Source organism: Calliopsis andreniformis, chromosome 10 (genome assembly GCF_051401765.1).
Source record: "Calliopsis andreniformis isolate RMS-2024a chromosome 10, iyCalAndr_principal, whole genome shotgun sequence".
Taxonomy (NCBI): Eukaryota; Metazoa; Arthropoda; class Insecta; order Hymenoptera; family Andrenidae; genus Calliopsis; species Calliopsis andreniformis.
In genome coordinates, this window is record NC_135071.1 from 20,504,264 (window position 1) to 20,524,555 (window position 20,292).

Sequence of the window (20,292 nt, forward strand, 5' to 3'; positions counted from 1 at the left end):
TCGCATCTAACTTAAAAAAAATCAGTGTTAGATTCTTTCATAGGAATAGCCCTCATACCCCATCGACACAACCCTGCATTTACATTACACGTTATGGGACACCGTTGTCGATATTATGCATGGAGTATACCGTCCTATTATCATTTACATTTTTATTAGCTCGACCCTCCCTTAGCTAGGATTTACGCTTGATCTGCGTGTGCAAGAGTCACGAGCTATACAAGTAATCTTTATAATAAAACTTACAACAGAGCCCTATAGAATTCCACTGTACGTGCAACTGAACTCGTTGAAAATAGACTACCGATGCGCACGCATTTCAACGTCAAGGTTACTCTCCATTACCCTAAGTATAGGTCAAGTCCTTGACTAAATAGCGCTCAAAAGATGCAATAAACTGTTTTTTGTGTCGAACTTATAACTTTTCAGAAAAGGGGTCCAAATTGATACCTATTCCTATTATAACTTGAAATCACTTTCGCGTACTTTGTCTTCTGTATAAGAATGCTCTTATGCTAGACTGTTCCCTTGTTTCAACTGTATAAACTGAACGTTGTTCACTTACCATACCTCTATAGAATTCCCTTATAAAACTATGAATATTTAAACAAATTATTTATTAATAATCTCACCAAACGTATCCTTCCTTCTTCGCTTTGGTTTCAATTCATATCGACGCTCTACAACTTTCAGACACTGCCACCTTGCACGGGACACTTGCATTTCTACAGCAAACCTGCAACATGCGATAGCTACTTATAATAGTTTGCTACTTATAATGACAAATATGTTGGCCAAAACGGTAACTACATAGACAGTGATCGCTAATCAAGGAATTCACGTCACTGAGAAATGAGATAAAGTAGCATAGTACCAACTATCTACCGTCAGATGGCAATACAAACCAGAATATTGGAAACTTTATTTGACACGGGTAAAAAACATTACTACAAATGACCATACACGACCAAGAACAAAACCGCAAATGAGTATAAAAAATAGACTAAACAGCTTATGAAGTTACGTGTCTCATATACTGAAATACCGACTTTTTGAAAAACCAGTGCTTTTCGAGCGCTTTATAACCAGCTTTCTTGTGTAGCACACACTGTTAATTTAACTGTATAATGCGATGGATTAGAATTTTTTGGTTACAAATGTAAAGAAATAATTTTTCGAAGAAAGTTCGTATGAATTCATATCTGTAATTAATTTCTAAAGTAACTCAAGCTAATTAGCAAATTGTAGTAATTAAAAAAATTGAAATTTTAGATTTTATATGAACTTAGTCAAGCATTTTTCTTCCTACAAATGCTTTATCAATTTGTTAATAACTTATCAGAACACCCTGTATGCAATTTCCTGTCGGTATAATAATTTTAATTCTTACTACTCGTAGCGCTGAGCTCTTATTTCAAGCTCAGCCGCTAACGTTGAGCGTGCCAAAAAATGGTAATACGATTTTAAAACCCCAAAAATGGGATAGAAAGACGCATTGCTTCTCCAGTTTTTGTGGCTAGATCGAGGGTTAGTTTAAGGGCTAAACTAAGCGCGAAAACAGTAAAAATTTACCTTTGTGATGAACTTTGCTCTATAGCGTCATTCCGTACGAAGTGACTGTGTACGCAACTTCGAGAATCGAAGGAATATCGCTCGCTCGAATTTCGAGAGTATTGAAACTCGAAGGCTCAGGATCTTTTACCGCCCACCTGTTGAGTATAACGCGAATAACAATGAATATCAGTAAAATTCATAAAATACTACCCATGTCTGGCTTTAGAAGCTACGAAAATTGAACAGTAGTCTATAAAGTATGCCATGAGTCTACAATTTCTATTGAGTTTTGCAAAAAGAGGGAAACTTGTATGGTCGTATACATGTAGAATCGAAAAGCGAGAAATAAACATTTTTCAAACAAGTATTAATCACTAAAATGATCGAAATGAATGTAAATATTGTATTAAATGCGTACTACTATGTACAAATTAAAGACACGTACTTTTGTGAGAGGCCAGGAATCACTAAAAACAGGATTAAATGCGATTAACAGGACGGCAAATCCGTTCGTCTGACTCCCAACGCGTCCGTGAACGGTATGATGCGCAATGACGTCGCGCGCAATTCGACAAGGCAAATATGGCTACGAAGACTAGAAACAGCGGCAAATTTAAACCAACTGCATACAATTCAAGCTATTAAATATTTCAGCACTATCACTAAAAATATAATTGATTATTAATCAATGAAAAAAGGATCGATTCTCTCTAACTAGAGAAATTATTCTTAAGTTAAACTGTTACAAATTTTTCTATATCTTGTTACTTAACAATAATAACTGTCAATAATGCGCACAAAAGAATGCGTGTAATTGTTATTAACGAATCACTTGCCATAAATCATTATTACTGTGAATAATTTATTGAAAATATCAACTTCTTTACAAGACTGCAATTTCAAATCCAAAGTGATTTAGCGCCACGATTAATTGATCTCATGCCGCTGCGTGGCGTGACGATCGCACTCTACCGGACATGTTGCATCCGAATTTATACCGCCATATTGTGTCTTGCGTGCGAGGAAAAACATTGCGATTATATGGCACAGTTTTCTACGAATTCCGAGGAAAGTTGACTATTCGGTGTGGTTGAAAATTCGTTGTATTTGTCAGGTGAACACGTACAGAAGATCAGAAAGAGATTGCACGGCGATTTGTCAGTAATTACACAGGTACGTTGATCGTCATACGCGGACCTCGTGCTCACGCGACTCTACTGGCTGCTTTCCTTTGTTATCTTTCTCTCATTGTCACATAAAACGCGTGCAATTGTTAAATGAACTCGTCATGACATTTAGTTCTCTCGTTCAGTTAAATAGCTACAATTATTCATCGATTAGACTACTATCCGCGTAGTAGTCATATGGGAGGTTGTGGTTGATACGGTCTTGGCGGCCCATAGTTGCTTCACAGAAGTTCGGCTGACCGGAATGTTGGCATATCATTGTGAAAATCGAACAGACTTCGGTAGTTTTGAAGCTAATAACGCGTCTCGTGGCGTGTAGGCATTTGCATAGTGTTTAATTGCTTCAGTAGGAATTTATTCGATAACTGCACCAACCATAAGGGTGTGCGTAAAAAGGTCGAATCAGGAATGAACCCATGCAGTTTAGTTTAAGTCGATATAGCTTATTACGTGTGAGAGACATCATTTGTACACTATTAAAGTTCGTATAGCCTTGCCGATTCTTTTCTCTGTTATACTACGCTATCAATTCACTTGCCATGAAATTGTAAGTTCTCGGTAAAAGATGACATCAAATAGATCGTCATCTGGAAATAGCATATTTGTGTAATGGAACGTTCGATGGCCGTTAACTCTTTCATCGTTTATCGATAGTATCTCGTACACATTTCTTTAGTATGTTCAGTATTCGTCTCATAAAGGCTGGATTACACATAAAGTTCATGATACTTCCGTTAGTATGATAGATGTTTTTTAGGAAAATTGGAATTCAATGTGTTCTGAAAGATCGCTACCTTTTGATCGATATCGAAAACTTGTCACGCGATTCCATTTATTTATTCTTTAAGGGATGGTTGAGGGTGTTATGTATGAACTCAATAACACGCGATAATGATACTAGCGCTCGCAAGTTGTGTACAAAAATGAAAAAAATTAAGTCTAGGCGCGTAAATCATTTGTACATATTGTGATTAATAGTAGCACTGTTAATGAAAGGAACATTTTACAAGTACACATAAAAAATTTGATTATTATCAAATTCGCTGATAAGTTTATTAAGTTCTATTAAATCTTCCACCTTTCGAAACAAATTGTAATTCTTAATTAAAGTTTCATTATTGTCAGTTTTATGAATATCTTAAGAACTTGATCAAATTTTGTCTGAAATTTCGTCGATGTTATCTATATTAATAGATATTGTGTGATAAATCACGATGGAGAGTATAACGAGTGAAACGTCCCAGGCGTGTAGCTTTATGATATGTTATGCTGTCGCCTCATGTGTACGGGCATTTAAAGGGTCAACAGACTGTGGAGTCAGTTTTAGTTACACGCTATTTCGAAGATACGTTCCATTCGATTATACCAGCACCTAGCTTTCTAAGGCAGTTGGCCCTGAATCCAACATTGGTTATTTCCGTGTTACTATTCGAGTCATCGCTTGATTGTTCTACAAGAATCATCGCGTGATTCTGTGTTCGAAAATGAAGTTCGCTTCGTAGAAATTTCTTCGGGCGTGTTGGTAAATAAAAGGAATCTTCCAATCGAGACACACTGTATCATCAGCTCGATAACTAAATTATCATGTATATTTGTTAGGTTGAATTTTTAATCATACTCGTGACGGCGATAGCAATTGCCAAGAATATCCTTCTTTTTATGAAATTTTATTATGAAAGTTACATTGATTTTTACTGGAGCTATTTTTTTACATTTTCATACTTTTTAATGAATACGATCCCAAAAGTAAGGGTCAGTCTCTTGCTCATATATTAAGAGACTAGTAATTCAAGCATCGTTAAAATTCTTTGAAACATAAACACACTAGCAAATTGGCACAAAGTTGCATGTTTACGAATCGAATGTTATTTAAACATTGTAAAATATGTATCACTAGCAAGCCACATTTACGCAAGGTCAGGCACGCGCACAAAATCTACAAGGTTGAAGAACGAAGATTTCCTTCGATTTACCCTCAATGTATCGCAACTGTTATCGTTCTGTAGATTTTTTTTATCAACACTACAAACAATCTAGGTGCGATACAAACACGTCTCGAGTTACCTTAATCTCTCGCGATAAGAAATATAGTCGACTAGTTCCCAAGTCTAAAAGGTGAAGGATAATGAAGGGCTTCCTAATTATCGATAAGTTCGCCTCGGTTTCTGATAAAATGGAACACCAGTCATAATGAATTTTTCCGCTTCATTTCTTGCTTTGCCCCTTAACGATCGCTTAACAGTGCCACAGCAATTACATCGTAATTCATTTAACACTTTTCATAATCTTTCGTTTATCAGTACCAACTCTATTACGCTCATTCAATTCTTACACAACATTATTGCAGATAGTGAATTTTGCATCATACATAGTTAGTTGCATTTCTTTCTCCATCAAAGACCTTGATCTTTAACCGCGTAGTTATTAATGTACTTACTACTTTTATAGCGATACAATTTTTATTTCATTATCCTTTAATAAACTCCTGGAACTTTTTTTTTTACTTGTAACAACGAAATCATCGAAATCTAGGGAAGAATAGGGAAGGTCCTGAAAAGATTCGTTGAAAAGTATCCTAACGTCAGTCATCGGTTCAGAAATTTCCCACAGAACGTGCTGGAAAGTTTCGTACGAAAACGTGTTTCGGGTTTCAGGAGGGAGCAGGCCTGCTTTCTTTCTTTCTCCCTTCTTTCGTGTCCCTTTTTGGCGTAGCTTTCGTCGTTCATCTCACGGCCTTTTCTCTTCCTCCTTCCGATCCCTCTCTCCTCGATACTTTTGCCCATGGCTCGGTTACTTCATCGTACTGCATGGGCAGGTTGGACATTCCAAGAGCGCGTTGAACCACACGGTCAACTCTGTTTCTTGCATATATATGCGTCCGTGTAACAACTTGCAGGGTAAATTTACCAGTCAGACGACTGCCTCCTGTCCACAGCTGAACTAATAGTCAAAAACAAATGAAAATCCAAAGAAGTCCTGTTCCAATCCACCCATTGAGCTGACTATTATTTATGCATGCATTTCCTACGACCGCCAGTCTCAGAACGATGAAACGTTATGATTGGTTCGTATCTTGGATACTACGTGGCCAGAGGACCTAGATACGACTTTCGTGATCCAAATATCCTTACATCCGGATATTCGAGATAGTATCATGTTTAATAACTGGACTCGAATAGCCTGAAAGTATCAACCTGTTCAATGTGACTCTGTCGTCTCTCGTTGAGGGGAATTAATGGAGAAGGAAATCGGTTCATTCTTTCGTACATAGTTGTTTAACCAAGTGTCTAGTTATGTACCCAGACAGTGTGTGTCTCCGTATTTTTTCTTTTTCAAATTTTTCTTCCATCAAGTTCTGAGATTGTAACCCAGTTCCTTCGACAACTGCTGACCGATCCGATTTCCGCCGATCACCGGTTTCGTTTTAATTAAACTTCTTGTCTTTCGCTCGCTACGTATCCCTTCTCCTATTCGAGTGTCAAGATCTCAAATCGCGGTGCCTCACCTTGGCCAGTCTCTTTTCTTACTCCTGCCACGGACCTGTGTCGAAATAGAGTTTAAACAGCCTTTAGGCGTTCGCCCTTCCGAATGAAATTACTCGATAATTGGACTACCGGTTCATTTACCGGTTGCACGCCAGTAAGTGTTGGAAGTAGAATGTTTTACGTACATATGCAACTAGGAAATAGGGAATTCTCCACCATTTCAGGCTTTGCTTTTTATGAGTCGATTACTTTCTATGACAAAAGTGTCAGAGAAACGTAATTCTGGCGAATTAGTTGAGCTTCCGTTTAGAGACATGACGTTTCGTGTTTACGAGAAGTGACCTTATAATTGACTGACGACCTCGAACCTTCGGAATTTTGACGATTGATAGTAAATCGATAAATATTTCCATATTTGACCCTCGTTTCAACATTTTTTTATATGTATTAGTGAAATAGCTGTGAGATGTTAGCGAAACATTTCTTAATATGAAAAATTATTCAATTTTAATATGTGCATATAATATCAGAAAGGTCAATGTCGTTTATTTGTTACTAAGATAACTGTTACAATTGGTCATTAGTAGTAATTACTAATCGCGAAATATTTGTTTAATTAGCATTATGAACTGTAAAAGAAGGAATGTAGTTAACATTTGAAAAACATTAGTTAAGGAGATGACACTTGTAAATGCACTTTTATCGCGCACAGAATTTATGCATGAATGAATTACGTATTTGCAACTCATTATCACTTACATCAGAACTGCCTTACGTCATTTAAAATTTGTTACTTCCTTAACAGAGATATCCAAATTCGTTCTTGATTTTTCAGTAACATTTTTAATCTTATTAAAAAATTAATTTTTGGACAGCCTTTTGGACGTGAATTCCTTGAAATTACTAATTCATGCGACTACCTGTTTGCTCGAAACTATGTCGTACATTAGCAGCAATACGACGGAGACCTATAATTTTATGTCAGATTGAGTAATCTCTTCCTTGGATCGCCAAATTTAATCCTTTTACTTTCGGTGCAAATTTTACGATAGACATCGTCCACATTCTTTTAAAGAACGCAAGGAGAAATATAAAATTAATTCGAACATTTTGCACTTTTCGTACTATAGCAACTTAGATGTTATCCCTAAACTTCTTTCTAGATTTCTAATGAAATTTCTTTCATCAATCTGTTCATACATTTCCTTCTAGATAAAAGATGAGAGACTAATCTCAATATTAAATGTCATTTTTTACGAGTTACACTACCTAAGGTCCTTCTTTCTGTTGATCAAAATCATTCTATTCAGCATATTGACAGGAAAAGTAAAATATTCTATGGTAGAATAATTCGTTATCAGTATTATCACCGTGTGAACGGCGCTTAACGCGATATCGCGTCTGCGCAATCGTGAGCGGTTTCAGTCGAACTGGTCTTCGGAGTTACCACGTGCCCGAAAGTTGCGGCCGTTCCGCAAACCGCAGTACCGCGTCAGTCGCTTTAATGAAAGTGCCTTTGGTTCAGTTCTCTCATGTGCCACCCCGAATTCTTTCCATTCTCACCATTTTGCTAACAGCCTTGTTCTCTTCGGTAGCAAATTTTCGAAGTTACTGTATTTGAACGCGGTCGACCCAACAACGTTCGCAGATGGAAATAAGCATGGATGTTACATGGGTGAGTCCTGTCCTATCGTTAATCAACTAACGTATTAGGCACGACCTTCGCCAAAGGACTGTTTGACTCGTTCCAGTTGTATGCTATTGAAATTTGTCTGGCTCGATATCCTAACTGTTTCAACAAATTCGTTTTATTGATTCTGTACTCGACCAGATTTTTTTCTTTTATCTTTCTTGAATAATCGTTATTTATACGCTTGTTATGCCTCGTGTATTTCGCGTAGATGGAAATTAATGTTGGAAACAGAGAAGATACAATCACATATGTGTGAAGTGGTTTTTATTTTAACGTACCGTTTCGCGTATTTCCTGTTGAAAAACTGTTATGGGGATGTTTCCTTGTTATATTTATTATGATATCGTTCCTTAAGAGTTTTGAGAATGAATTGGATAGTTTCTTTAATGCTTGGCCATCGCAGATGGAAATCCTGAGTAAACGAGCGTAGGCGAATGTATTCTACAGTGTGCCTCAATGTAAGCGAGCGGAGAGAAAGTTATTCCCGCGAAAATGGATGGAAAATTTGAAAACTGAGACATCTGTACTTTACAAAAAATACGAAAGCTTGTGATATATTCAAGCTTATGTAACATTTTCTTTGATTATTTAAAATTATATTACATTTGAAAGTCAAGCTTTTATATTTCTTTAGATAATTTCTTTCGAATATGAAATCGTAGCAATTTTTCACTTTTCTCTGTACATTATTCGTGTGAGTGCTCCTTGTAGCCGGAAGTTACGCTCGCGAAACGGCAATTAGCAAAGGAAACCGAGTAAAACGAAGAGTTTAAATGAGAATTAAATTTCATCCACTTCGCACAATCCGCGTAAGGGCATTGTTACACCGTTATTTTCAATAGTATTCTAACCCATTCAAAGCACCTGTTTACCAACACATGATTAGAGTAACATAAATGACTTTGATTTACCGCAAAATAAATAATTCAGTTTTTATGTTTCAGATTAAAAGGCTCCTCGATAGCAACAATTACAGTGGACTTGAAAAATGTCAACTTCTCATGTCCAAGTTATAAAGTGGAGTTTTCCTGCTTTTGCCCTCATCATTGGCCTCCTCTGGTACAAACGTCGTCGCGTAGACAGAGCTGATCCAGGTGGAACTACAGATTGTAATAACAAAAGTCTCGTCGATCTCAAGAAAGAGGCTGTTTTGTCAAAACCAGGCTCAGATTTGTATGATTCTGGCATTCAAATTGATGAGACGTTATCACTGAATTCTTCCAGTCTACCAACAGAAGAAATCGTTTGTAGTCCAAGAAAACGAAGCGAGAGCTTAGATATTCCACAAAGAAAGAGTGGTTCGCAGTCAATATGTACGCGCTCAAAAACTCCTAAAGACAATCGCGCGTGGTACAGCTACCTGGAGTCTTCCTCAAACCAGATGGAGATACAACTGGGCAGCAATCCTAAAATAAGCAATTTCGATATGGTTGCTAGAAGCAGAAGTGCGTCTTCTTTGGAAAACGCCACAGATAGTGGCAAAATATTGAAGATATTTGAAAACGTTGCTGAAGAGGAGGAACCGAAGTCAACTCGCGATGATACTTCGTTAGAGCTTGTTAATAAAACAGAAGAAAATGAAGCATCTGCCGATACTCCATTGAAAGATAGTGCCAAGGCTCAAGCGCAAGCATTATCTGAAAGAGATTCTGCTAATCATAGTCCCGTGTCTGGAGTTTTAGAAGGCAGCGTTACAGATGAAGCCAGAAGTGAGGGAAGCACAGACAGTGGAAAAGGTAAATCCAATTAGTAATTAGAATAGATTTTAGATATTATGCTGTTGTACTAAGTTTGCCCTTATTTCAGGAGGAAGTATCAAGGGTCACACTAAGGACAACTCGATTCCAATATTATACGAATTCAATATACCACAGCATTTAGTTGGAAGATTAATCGGACGAAATGGCAGTTTCTTACAAAGCGTTCGGGTTAAAACCGAAGCGCACATAGTTGTTAAACGACACCCTTCGTCAAGAGATTTTAAGATTTGTGCTATAGAAGGTTCCGCAGATAGAATTGATATTGCTCTGGATATGATTAGACAAAGGTTTCCAGCAACGAAATATCCACAAATCACTCTTGAGCAAATTTCACCATACAAAGTACCAGAAGAGATGCCATGGGTCACAGAATTGATGCAGTTGTCCTTAGTGGAAGGGGTGAATAATGATGTCGTTGTATGTCATATAGTAAAACCAAACAGATTCTTCGTACAGCTTCCTACTCACCCTACATACCCATCTTTACGGGTTTTAGACTACAATATGACACAATTATACAGTACGACAGAATCGCCTTCAGTAGATCGAGATGAACTTAGTAGTAAGTCGATTTTATATCAGACATACTTAGTAATTTAATCAATCTTCTTATTATTAATCGCTCAAATTTTACATTACACAGGAGGTATGATCTTAGTCACAAAATGGTATGACAAGTGGGTCAGGGTATACGTTGAACAACCAGATCCTCTTGGCGAACAGCACGTTGTACGACTGGTGGACCATGGGGGCTACTGGTTTGTTAGTAATGCAGACATAAAAAAAATCAGATCAGATTACCTCACATTACCATTCCAAGCAATTGAAATATTTCTCGCGAATGTTCAACCAAAAAATGGTAAGTGTATTTATCATTTTTTATTGTTTAGCCTCTAGTTTTAACGGTCCTTTAACTTATGCCTTAATTATATGTCTTACGTTAGGTGAGTGGAGTAAAGAGGCTTACGATGTAGTTGCACAAGTGTGTAATGGTATTGTTGGTCAAGCTCAAATTGAAGGCTACATCAACGCGAATACATATGTTAATCTATATCTTAATATTCACAAACACGGGGTAAGTAAACATTATTTTCAAGTACAAATTTGCATGCATTTGAGCAGTTCATTTTACAATGTCTTCATCGCAGGTAATATCTCTGGCCGATGAGTTAATAGCCCGTGGGTTCGCGGATCCCGTCCCGTTGGATAGCATGGTACCAGAAGAAGGTATATCGTTTTCATAAGATTCGAGTAGGTAGTCTTTTTAAAGCTTAAGCTGTATAAAAATTGTGCGATGATAATTCATGATCGTATACGTTTTTAGTCACAATTTCGCGTACATTCAAAACGATTTCATGCAACATAATTTCATACACTCGGAGGAAAAATTAAGAATATTTCTCATTTATCGTTAGGAAAAGCAACAATTTTTCCACTTTATCTTTCATTTAACATTCATTGAGCTTTGCTCAAGTTACATGACACGGTGCGTTGTCTTCTCATATACATTCAGTATCATTAAAAAACGAAAATAATATTTAACACTTATAAATACTCCTTATGTATGATTTATGACAAGTACAAACATGAGTTACGTTCAGAATGTGGTATCCGCACGTGCATGATTACTATATATTTCATTTGAAAACATTACCGCGATAACGGGCCAGAGAAAAGTTCTACTGTAATTAATAGCTAGAACAAACGAGAACATTTTCGTGCACGCGTTAAAAATATAAAATATAGTATAAAAATCTATTAAACGCCACATTCTAAGGACGAAGAAGATGAGTGTAAGAATATGGAATTAGAAATAAAAAAAAAGGACATTTATGTACATTTAATGATATTCGAACGATTTATAACGTAGAAACAGCTTTTTTACAGTATGATACTGTACCAAACGTACTTTCGTAAGGTGTAGCGAAAAGTTGAGCAGGGAAATTTCTCCTGGATTGAAGAAAATTATCATGAATATTCTCCGTGACACTTTTATTCGTGAAACTACCGTTTTTGTATTGTACGAAAAACATACATGGGACGAATCCTATAGATGACACTGAGGCGGCTTCGGTAATCAATTTAGAAACCGTAACAGTTAGTTCATATCGAAGGGAAAAAGATAGGAACAAGTCAAATACAAAAACTCAGACTGTTACTAGTAAAAGAATGCAACCGTGTATTGCATTTTGCAGATTTAGTTTCCTGTAGACAGATTTTGATGATCATACTTTTGTATATAGTGTAACATTACTTCTCTTGTTTATAAAATATTTATAATATACCTTAACGGTAAATAGTAATAATAATTTAAAAAAAAGGTAAGGAACGGATAGACGCTAGCTAGCTCTACACGGGTATAAATATGACAAAATAAAAGATAATAAATTCATGTATATATTTTACATTTCTCAAACACTGATAAAGAAAAGTGATTGGTATTGTAACAATTCCAGACGAATCGGGAAATTCGCTTCTACAAAACCGTGATACCTATTACAGATAAAAATTTGCTTCTTCGAAACAAACGTTTTCGATACACGTATTTTGTAAAACGAAGTTATTTCCTCTGAATAATATCAAAACATTATTTAGATTTTTCGACCTTTTTTCGTGTTATATTTCTATGTATCTTGAATTTTTGAGGACCAAAATGGTCCTAGAGATTGCGATTGCTATCTCGAAATTGTTGAAAAGCTGTATTATCGATATTATCTATACACTTTAACGTTAGAGGCTTATCATATATAAATATATATAGATATATATACGTTGATCGATTAACTGAGTTATTTTTCAATAATTAAAGCAAAAGAAAGAATACATTTTATATATATTATTTTTTTATTTTTACGTCGGTAAATCATACTGATTTTTTCCTTATAATTTGCTTCCATATTCGCGATAAGTGAACTGTTGTCTTCTCTAAAATTTCCGGTTAAAGTTTCTTAGAAAAAATTTACCTGAATTTTTAATTGGATACACTTCCGATGAGCGGACCTTGAGAATGCAAATTAATTTTCAGCATAACGATGTCTTGCAGAGAATTATACGATTGTATACAGTTTCTACCTTAATTATAATAATGTCTAGTGAATAATTTCGAACGTTTCATTTACCGTTTCTAATCTTAAATTGTATTGAATAATCGTGGCGTGTGTTTTTCTACAAAAAGTGAAGAATACGAAATGAGAAAATGAGAAGTAAATAATTTGTAATTTCAGGAATGTAGTCAGGCGGCAGAAATGCGAATTTCAAAACTGTTACATGTTAATTTTTACTATTGTTGATACGTAAACTAATAGAAATATATTTCTAGGGATATACAATAGGATAAACAGTTATTAAGCCGCTCATATTTAACTGTGAGTATGTTGGATGTAAAATTGCAGCTGTAGCGAAATAAGAATATTCAAATTCATTTGAATAACTTTTTATGTTGACCAGTAATGATGGTTTTCACCGATATGTACCGCAACGAAATCGCTACACAAACATTATTTTAGCATTTTGCGTATGTTCCTCTTCAAACACAGGAAATACAGTTAATCATTTTGTTATATCTATCTCTTAAACCTTACGCATGTCTTTCCGTTGCGTACATGTACATAGAACATGGCTGATCGCAGCATCCGGCATCATTCGAGTTCCTTACGCTTTCATTTGTCATTGCCAACAAAATTAAGTCCATTTTGTATATACCTCAATGTAATCTCTCGATGTTTTCATTAAATTTGGATCATTTTAATCATGTTATTTTTATTTTCTATCCCCAGAGGAAGATAATTCTTGAATTGAGTAAAAAACTTGTTTATTGATTACCGAAAGAAAGTATGATGATGTAGAATCATTTTAGGGGCTCAACGTATCATTATACAATAACAAAAATTGGTGGCATTTGTTTATTTATTGCAAAAATGCAGCAATTGTGTTAAGGCGCCACCTAGCGATGTCTTCTTAGAACTAAATTTTAAAAATTAACTTTTAGTTCTAGGACGCCACCGACATGTCTTTTTTCCGCGATTTTTTAGACGCAACCCTAACGCCGTTTAGCGGTGAAGCTGGGAACTTAATTCAGGTTTAAATTTTTTAGTTCCCAAGCGTCACCGCTAGATGGCACAACCAGTTCCATTCTTTTTTAGTTAAATCTTTAAATACTGTTTTTGCAATAAATAAGTAAATTTTGTTTAATAGTATGGCAAGACACTGTATTATGAAGTATATAAATACTTCAAACTGTCAAATTGGGAATATATAAATAAATAAATTTTTCGAATTGTATAGGTTAAGAAATGAGGAAGTTTATAAAATTAGTTTTAAACAATAAATAGTAATTTTATTACACCGCCTTATTACATAATATATTTTACAAGTTCTACTTCGGTTTTATATGATGAATTATATGAAAATGTTGAACTGTTCATGAATCATAGTACAGTTTGGTATACAATGTAGTATCAATGATTTCTTGTGTACATATTGATAATTGTATTTATTAACGTTGGTGAATTATTCTGTAACTAAATACAAAAATAAGTTTGTTCATCTTCGCAACTAAAATGACATATATATTCATACCGTAATATAAATAAAACGTTCAACGTTTTTAACTAAATAGTGAAACTGAACAATCTACAAAATTCTATTCAGAAACTTATATTACAAGCATCTAATTGTATAATATTTTATTGATATGATACACTAAAAATCAATTACATTGTAACATCAGTCACAACATCTAACATATTATCGTATCTTTAATCAATAATCACCGTTCGACTTGCAAGACTTGCATTTATCTCATTGTCAGTCACACTGTTAACAATAACCAGTGCCCGAACGATCGACGACCGGGCACGATAACATAATTTATGGGTAACTTCTGCATTTTACTGTGTCCTTTCTCGCTTTTCTACATATTGTCTCGTTGTTACACAGTAAAACGAATGTTCAGGCAGCACGTTCACAGATTTAACATCGGCCATGCAAACGATCTACGTATAATTATAAAAAAGGTCAGAAAAACAGCGGTTTTTCTAACAATCGTACGCATTCAACCACAACTCTCCAAGCACACCCCCGGATGTTATGTCTGTCGATCATCTTGTACTGTTTATTGACGACATCGTGTTTCAAACTATATTGTTGTAAAAATTCATACATCGTTACAATGCACTATGAAGGAAAAGAAAGAAATGCCTCTTTGTTCGTGATCGTGTATATAATAATTCCTGAGATATTAAAATATTATTGTACTGAAAATTCATCTTAACTGTATAAATCCTACATGCTGCAAGGATGCGTGACATAATCTCTCGTCTAGTAGCAGCAGATATTAAAGTGGTCTTGCGTTAGTTTTTAAAATCATAAAAATCTGATGCCCGTCTCATCACTTCAATACTGGCATCAAACAAAAAAGCAATATTAATCAGTGTATTGATCGATACAGTGAATATCAATCGACGAATCTTCTCTTTCATATCTGGGCTATTTTTGAATTTCAGACATTCTGCTTTACAGCATAAATTTCTACGAAGCACAACCTACTTGCATGTATGTGCAAATAGTCACTCATATGCACAAATTTAATGAATCCACGTACGAAAAAATGCATACAGATAGTTTGCCATTTATATCAATAGTCTATGAATATCGACGATTTCTCAATTTGCAATAAAAGATAATACGGCACAGTATACACATATTTACTGGTCGATTACTGCAAGCTGTTTAACAAAATGCTTATACTTAACATCTCATATATGGGTAATCGTATTCTCGTAATGGGACGAATGTTTCCTTAATCGACTGAGGCGATGCCCAACGAAGGACATAATGAGGGCCACCAGCTTTATCATTTGTACCAGACATTCGACTTCCGCCAAACGGTTGCTGGCCAACAACCGATCCTGTCGATTTGTCGTTAACGTAAAAATTACCAGCCGTGTACTTGAATTCTTCGAGTGCCCTTCTTGCCCAATTTCTGTAAAGGAACACCATATAATGAAATACACTCTAGTGAAATACTCTTTGTAAATTGGAATGCTTACTCGTCTTGTGCAAATATCGATCCAGTTAAAGCATAGGGTGTTGAGGATTCCACTAATTTCATCGCTTTATCAAGTTTCGAATCTTTGTAGACATATATTGTCAATACAGGGCCGAATATTTCTTCTGTCATTATTTTATCCTTTGGATCTGTTGTTACTACTATCGTTGGATCAATGAAATATCCACATCTGAAACGGTAAATGTATTGAAAAGAATAAATCAATGATGGCTTTAGTGACACGAAAATAAAGAAACATACGAGTCGTCGTATTTTCCACCACCGATAATTTCCAAGTTTGGTGATTGTGTGGCGTGTTTGATGTAACCGGATATCCTCTTAAATGCAGTAGCATCTATGACGGCTCCAGTGAACACAGTGAAGTCTCTAACATCGCCAATTTTGAGCTTATCGCGAATTGATAAAAGACCCTCTTTTACCTAAGCACAGCAATATTTAACCATTAAAAGCAATTTCATAAAAATTACATTGAGAAGTTCAATTTCTGTTTTACAAAATGAAATCATACATACATCAGACCACAAAGATTCTGGCACATACATTCTACTACAAGCTGAACATTTTTGGCCATTGTATTCAAAGGCGCTTCTTATGGTTCCATTGACAACCGATTCCACATCAGCGCTTGGATGTATGAAATGATAATTTTTGCCACCACATTCACCTATTAATTTGGGATAGTTTTTATACTTTCCCAAATTTTTCCCAACCTGCATCCATAAGCGATTAAATGTCGGTACTGATCCAGTGAAATTAATTCCAGCCAAATATGGTGAAGCAGTTATAGTGTCACCGAATACGGGACCCTCGCATGGGACAAAATTAACTACACCTGGCGGAACACCAGCTTCTTTACATATCTTGAAAATCCACCAGTTAGAAAGCAAGGCTGTATCAGACGGTTTCCAAAGAACTGTATTTCCCTGAAAAGAATTCCTTAAATAGGTTCAAGAGCTTAATTTATTTATTTCGTAGAATCTAGGGGATTGAAACAACCAGCAAAAATACAAACCATTAATGCAGGTGTATAGCTAAGATTACCACCAATGGCAGTGAAGTTAAAAGGTGATACTGCTGCAACAAATCCATCCATTCCACGATACCTCATTGAGTTTAGAGTTTCTTTGGGATTAGGTGAAAGTGGTTGGTATGTTAAGGCCTCTTTAGCAAAATATCCATGCATCTTAAAGAAATCAATCAGTTCTGCTGCACTATCGATCTCTGCTTGAATAACTGTTTTACTCTGTCCAAGCATAGTAGCAGCATTCAACTGCTGCCTATACTTGTTTGCCATAAGGTCAGCAGCTCTCAACCAGATTTCTAAACGTTTTTCAATTGGGCATTTTTCCCATTCCCTTTGTGCCTTTACTGCAACATCTATTGCCTTCTTGACTAGATCAGGTGTTGCCCAATGATACTTTGCAATTTTTACTTTGTGATTATGTGGCTATAACACATATATTCTACTGTGTGTATCACTAATTACATATTTATTATTAAGCAGTTGTGTATTTATTATTATCACAATGTATACCTTACCATAACTTGATATCTACATAGATCAGTTTTAATTTCTTGATCTCCAATAACCAGAGGTACTTCTTCACATTCGCAGGACATTTTATCCAATGTTTTTTCCAACTCTGCCCTTTCAGGGCTATCTTTCTTGTAACTAAGTAGAGGTTCATTTTCAAGGGGAAAGTCAGGAGGATTTGGTACTGGTACTATTGTACCTAAACACCTTGTGCTAACTCTGTAAAAAGAAAACAGAAATGTTTTTCAGGATATATAGCGTTTATTAGTGCAATAGTCTTAAATTAACATTCAATTTTTTTGAGCTACTCTCATCTTTGTTAACTCAATATTTACAAATACTCTTATGTTTTTATTTATTCATATGTATCAGATAATAAGATCTACAGACTGAACAAATGTTAGCTCTCAAGACCTGCCCCCTATCATCTCTAAATATTTATCTGTATACTTTGCAGTGAAAACTGAATCTGTTATCTTCACCCTAAATGTTCAGAGATTAGCATGCTATCTTTCCTATAATTCACTAGTATACAAAAAAGGATTATCATTTAACTCTATCCTTATTTTATATTTGTACTTTCTTAAAAATGAAAATTGAAACTTGGCAATTTCCCACAACTAAAAGACATAAGAATTCGTTTTTACACTCTGTGACAAAATATCGCGAGTTATATAAATGAAAAAGGATATTTAATTCTGAAGAAAAATGTTATTTTAAACTTTCTCGTTTGTGTCGAAGCAATATCGCGGTCACAAAGATTATGTAACAGAACTTAGTGACCCATGTTATTACAGTTATCGTTACATTACTAATTACATAGGGCAGAAGTGGATGACAACAACGATGTTAATTAAATTAGCTCGACACAGTTATCAGATTCATCGAGCATAAAAAGCCAATAAATGATTGAACCGAAATAAAGGGATATGTTCATTTCGATCGTAAAGATAGATTAAGTCGAATACAAGAATTTTGAATTTTTTATTTTAATCGTCAATGCAAAAAGGGGAAACTGTTTTGCGTTTACTGAACAAAATAGAATTGAAATGGCTGTGAGCTGAAAAAGATCGCGTATCGATTAGCAAATATCGAGGACATCACACCAAATTCCGTTGTGTAATTTACACATTTATGAACAAGCGGCATCGTGTATGGCAGCATATGGTCCTATGCATGAATGTGTATAGGTGTATAAAAATATCACGTTTCAAGGACGCATTTGTACACGTAAAGAATACAGCTATAAATTCGAACGAAACAGATCTCTCAGTATATAAAATATATTCAACATTTCTACTTAGATGACCAATTAAGTTTAAAATCAATTTTACTTAAATCGCTTGATAATTAATAGCGAGATACAGGAAGTCCTAAAAAATTCGATCTAACGAGGCAAAGCCAAGTAGGATTTCGATTCATTACAAAAATTCAGATCCTTCTAATTTAACCAAAACATCATTCCACTTTTTTCAGATAATTTACTTGTATGCATAACATCGTTTGTTTTCTATTCAAAAAAATTAACTGCAACATTCCATACTCACAATGTAATTTATTCGTTACAGGTTTCCTACATCGTCGTATCACGCCAGAAGGAAAGAATAGCAAAGTAATATACGATTCGAGAACTGTTAAATGCCACTAATACAATCTTTATTGTGGATTAATATGAATGGCATGTAAAACTAGAACATGTCAGATTTCAATTTACGAATGTATGTGCGACACAATATCTATTAAACCTAATCCTGAATAATTTCAGAAAAGACGTGCTTGACGCAGAACGAAAAGAATAACCCATGGAGCATATGCAAAGCTGTTTCGCATTGCACAATCTGTACACTTCGTGAATAATGGTTAATTCGTACAATACTTGAAAGTTACGAGAAGATGTGGAACAGATGTTCGAAAGCTATGCAGAATTTTCTGAGACACCGCGTACATATAGGTGACATAATACGTTGCCGGTAAAGTAAAAAATGTAAAAGTTACAGGGTGCTGAATGCCTCGCGCATTTTAATGCAACAGCTTTAATGCACCTCAGCTTGCACTTTCACAAAAATAATTGTAATAAATGAAAGAAGCGTTACATCTATCATATTTACAACGAACCATAACTTAACGTTTATGTAAATAAAAAAAATGAATGTTTATACTGAAAGAAGTCGAGGCAATTTTTGAATGTTTGCACGAAAAGAACGCAACAGACGAAGGTTGTCAGTAATGTTGGTCAACAAACTGTCAAGAGACAATTTCGTGCGTGGTTTTTTAGAGTGGAAAATTCCAAGCGGCTGCAAAGGTAGCCTATCCTTTTCCTAGACAAAGAGGGACGATACAAGGATAGAGGAAATCAGACGAAGAAGACGAATTGGGAGGACCAATAACACAGCAATAAGCTAACATCTACATGCATGCGCGCCTCTTCATTTACTCTGAAAACTTGTACGAATGTTACATAGTACGTGTCAATGCACGAAAATAATCAATATTACTGCACGGTTCATACGTTTGCAGAAAATGGGAACAGGAATCGTGCAATATTTAGTCTATCCGTCGACGCGCGTTTCCATCCGTAACAGTTCATATTTTCGGTACTCACTTTTGACTGTTAGCTATTAACGCTTGACGGCAAATACTCAACATTGTTTTTTTACGTATCGTTCACTTTTCCTTCGTAATTTTTTACATGTACACTTATTACGTTTATCAAGTAGATTTTGTCGAAACGTTTTCCTTTGCAACAATCACCGTGAACACCGAATAGAATAGCGAATTGTCGTGGTCGAAACTACGACGACCGCGGCTACCATCGAGCAAATAGTGAGCCAAACCTTCCCCCACATATTCCCCACCCTCCGTCAATTCGACTATGAAACAGGGCCGTAATGAGGTCACGAAAAATAAGGTGTTCGTGAAAAATAAGTGACCAGAATTATTGTTAAACGTTTTTGCACGTCTTCTTAGTTTTTTCTATACTGATCGATAAACAATTTTAAAATAAAATTA

General features: G+C 35.4%; 2 protein-coding genes across 4 annotated transcripts; one reads left to right on the plus strand and one right to left on the minus strand.

Moving 5' to 3' along the window:
- The first annotated feature begins 2,590 nt into the window (after positions 1–2,590).
- On the plus strand, positions 2,591–20,285 carry Spoon (A-kinase anchor protein spoonbill). 3 transcript variants are annotated; one of them, XM_076388043.1, is made up of 8 exons: positions 2,591–2,727; positions 7,822–7,901; positions 8,864–9,655; positions 9,726–10,241; positions 10,323–10,538; positions 10,624–10,754; positions 10,828–10,906; positions 18,852–20,285. In XM_076388043.1, exons 3-8 carry the CDS (start codon positions 8,908–8,910, stop codon positions 18,929–18,931), a joined length of 1,770 nt encoding a protein of 589 aa, XP_076244158.1. In that variant the 5' UTR covers positions 2,591–2,727; positions 7,822–7,901; positions 8,864–8,907; the 3' UTR covers positions 18,932–20,285. The 3 variants fall into 3 exon arrangements, with proteins under 3 accessions (XP_076244158.1, XP_076244159.1, XP_076244157.1); XM_076388044.1 differs by lacking the exon at positions 7,822–7,901 and having other exon boundaries at positions 18,852–18,895; positions 19,049–20,285; XM_076388042.1 differs by lacking the exon at positions 7,822–7,901.
- P5cdh1 (delta-1-Pyrroline-5-carboxylate dehydrogenase 1) lies at positions 14,821–20,068 on the minus strand. The gene is made up of 7 exons (XM_076388045.1): positions 19,886–20,068; positions 17,289–17,502; positions 16,762–17,196; positions 16,262–16,672; positions 15,990–16,168; positions 15,730–15,918; positions 14,821–15,662 (listed from the first exon to the last, which is right to left on the minus strand). The coding sequence occupies exons 1-7, from the start codon at positions 19,927–19,929 to the stop codon at positions 15,428–15,430; spliced, it is 1,707 nt and encodes a 568-aa protein (XP_076244160.1). The 5' UTR covers positions 19,930–20,068; the 3' UTR covers positions 14,821–15,427.
- Positions 20,286–20,292: the final 7 nt, after the last annotated feature.

Coding starts and splice junctions, on each gene's coding strand:
- Spoon (XM_076388043.1), top strand. CDS start 8,908: ATGTCAACTTCTCATGTCCAAGTTATAAAGTGGAGTTTTCCTGCTTTT. Junction 10,755..10,827: donor TTAATATTCACAAACACGGG/GTAAGTAAACAT, acceptor TCTTCATCGCAG/GTAATATCTCTGGCCGATGA. Junction 10,907..18,851: donor TAGCATGGTACCAGAAGAAG/GTATATCGTTTT, acceptor TATTCGTTACAG/GTTTCCTACATCGTCGTATC.
- P5cdh1 (XM_076388045.1), bottom strand. CDS start 19,929: ATGTTGAGTATTTGCCGTCAAGCGTTAATAGCTAACAGTCAAAA. Junction 17,197..17,288: donor TATGTAGATATCAAGTTATG/GTAAGGTATACA, acceptor TATGTGTTATAG/CCACATAATCACAAAGTAAA. Junction 15,919..15,989: donor GGTGGAAAATACGACGACTC/GTATGTTTCTTT, acceptor TTACCGTTTCAG/ATGTGGATATTTCATTGATC.